The following is a 764-nucleotide window of genomic DNA, read 5'->3' as shown; positions in this document are numbered from 1 at the left end:
GATCCGCACGCTATTTGTATCATTTTTTAAATAATAATCTTCTGATTGATAACCCAACGCTAGCCAGGATTGATCTATTGACAGTAAATTCACAGATGTGTTTTTCTCATCTGCATATATGTAAGGAATAACCAAAGTGGACAAACCATATTTCAGCAGCATGTTAATCAATAACTGCTCAACTGATTCCTTTTTGACATTTTTGAACAATTCGTTGTGAAAATCAATTAATGGCTTTACACCTGCATTTTCAATACCTTGTTCATCTAAACACGTATCGTAAACAGTCTTTATCAACTCAATGCTTTTTGAAGTATTGGATGTTGGAACAAATTCATCGAGATGTTTGCGCAATTTGGAAACATTTTCATCATTAAGCACTGTAAAAGCAGAAATTCGAGCATGAGCATCTGGAATTTTGGTCAATTTAATCCACGACCCGCATGCATATCTGAAAAGAATTTGAAAGAAAAAATTCATAATTTGTTCGCACTATATGCCATCATAATGAAAAATAAATAACTAAAAGTTAAACTTTAAACAAGCAAAACAAGCATATTCTAGAAAATAGTTGAAATTTTGTTTGCAATTTTTCCACATCACAGCATTTCAGTACTGCAGTAAAACGCACAACTTGCGCAGTAATACAAATATTTGACAACGCAGAATTATCTGTGAAGACATGAAAAAAAAGTAAAAACAGTATTTGCAAAATATTTGTCAAGTAACTCGTGGATGCTCTTATAAGATTAATTTTCGCTGAT

The 764-nt window shown here is 31.9% G+C and overlaps 1 protein-coding gene across 1 annotated transcript; it reads right to left on the bottom strand.

Annotated features, from left to right (window-relative positions):
• Positions 1–146: 146 nt before the first annotated feature.
• On the bottom strand, positions 147–451 carry Tsp_15966 (endothelin-converting enzyme 1; the record flags this gene model as incomplete). Its single annotated transcript, XM_003368587.1, has 1 exon — positions 147–451. A coding segment is annotated over one exon (305 nt), but the record flags the coding sequence as incomplete, so codon positions are not given.
• Positions 452–764: the final 313 nt, after the last annotated feature.

This window comes from Trichinella spiralis, assembly GCF_000181795.1.
Source record: "Trichinella spiralis strain ISS 195 chromosome Unknown Scfld2228, whole genome shotgun sequence".
NCBI classification, from domain to species: domain Eukaryota; kingdom Metazoa; phylum Nematoda; class Enoplea; order Trichinellida; family Trichinellidae; genus Trichinella; species Trichinella spiralis.
The sequence above is the reverse complement of the archived record's forward strand: the minus strand, read 5'-3'. Positions and strand labels throughout refer to the sequence as shown.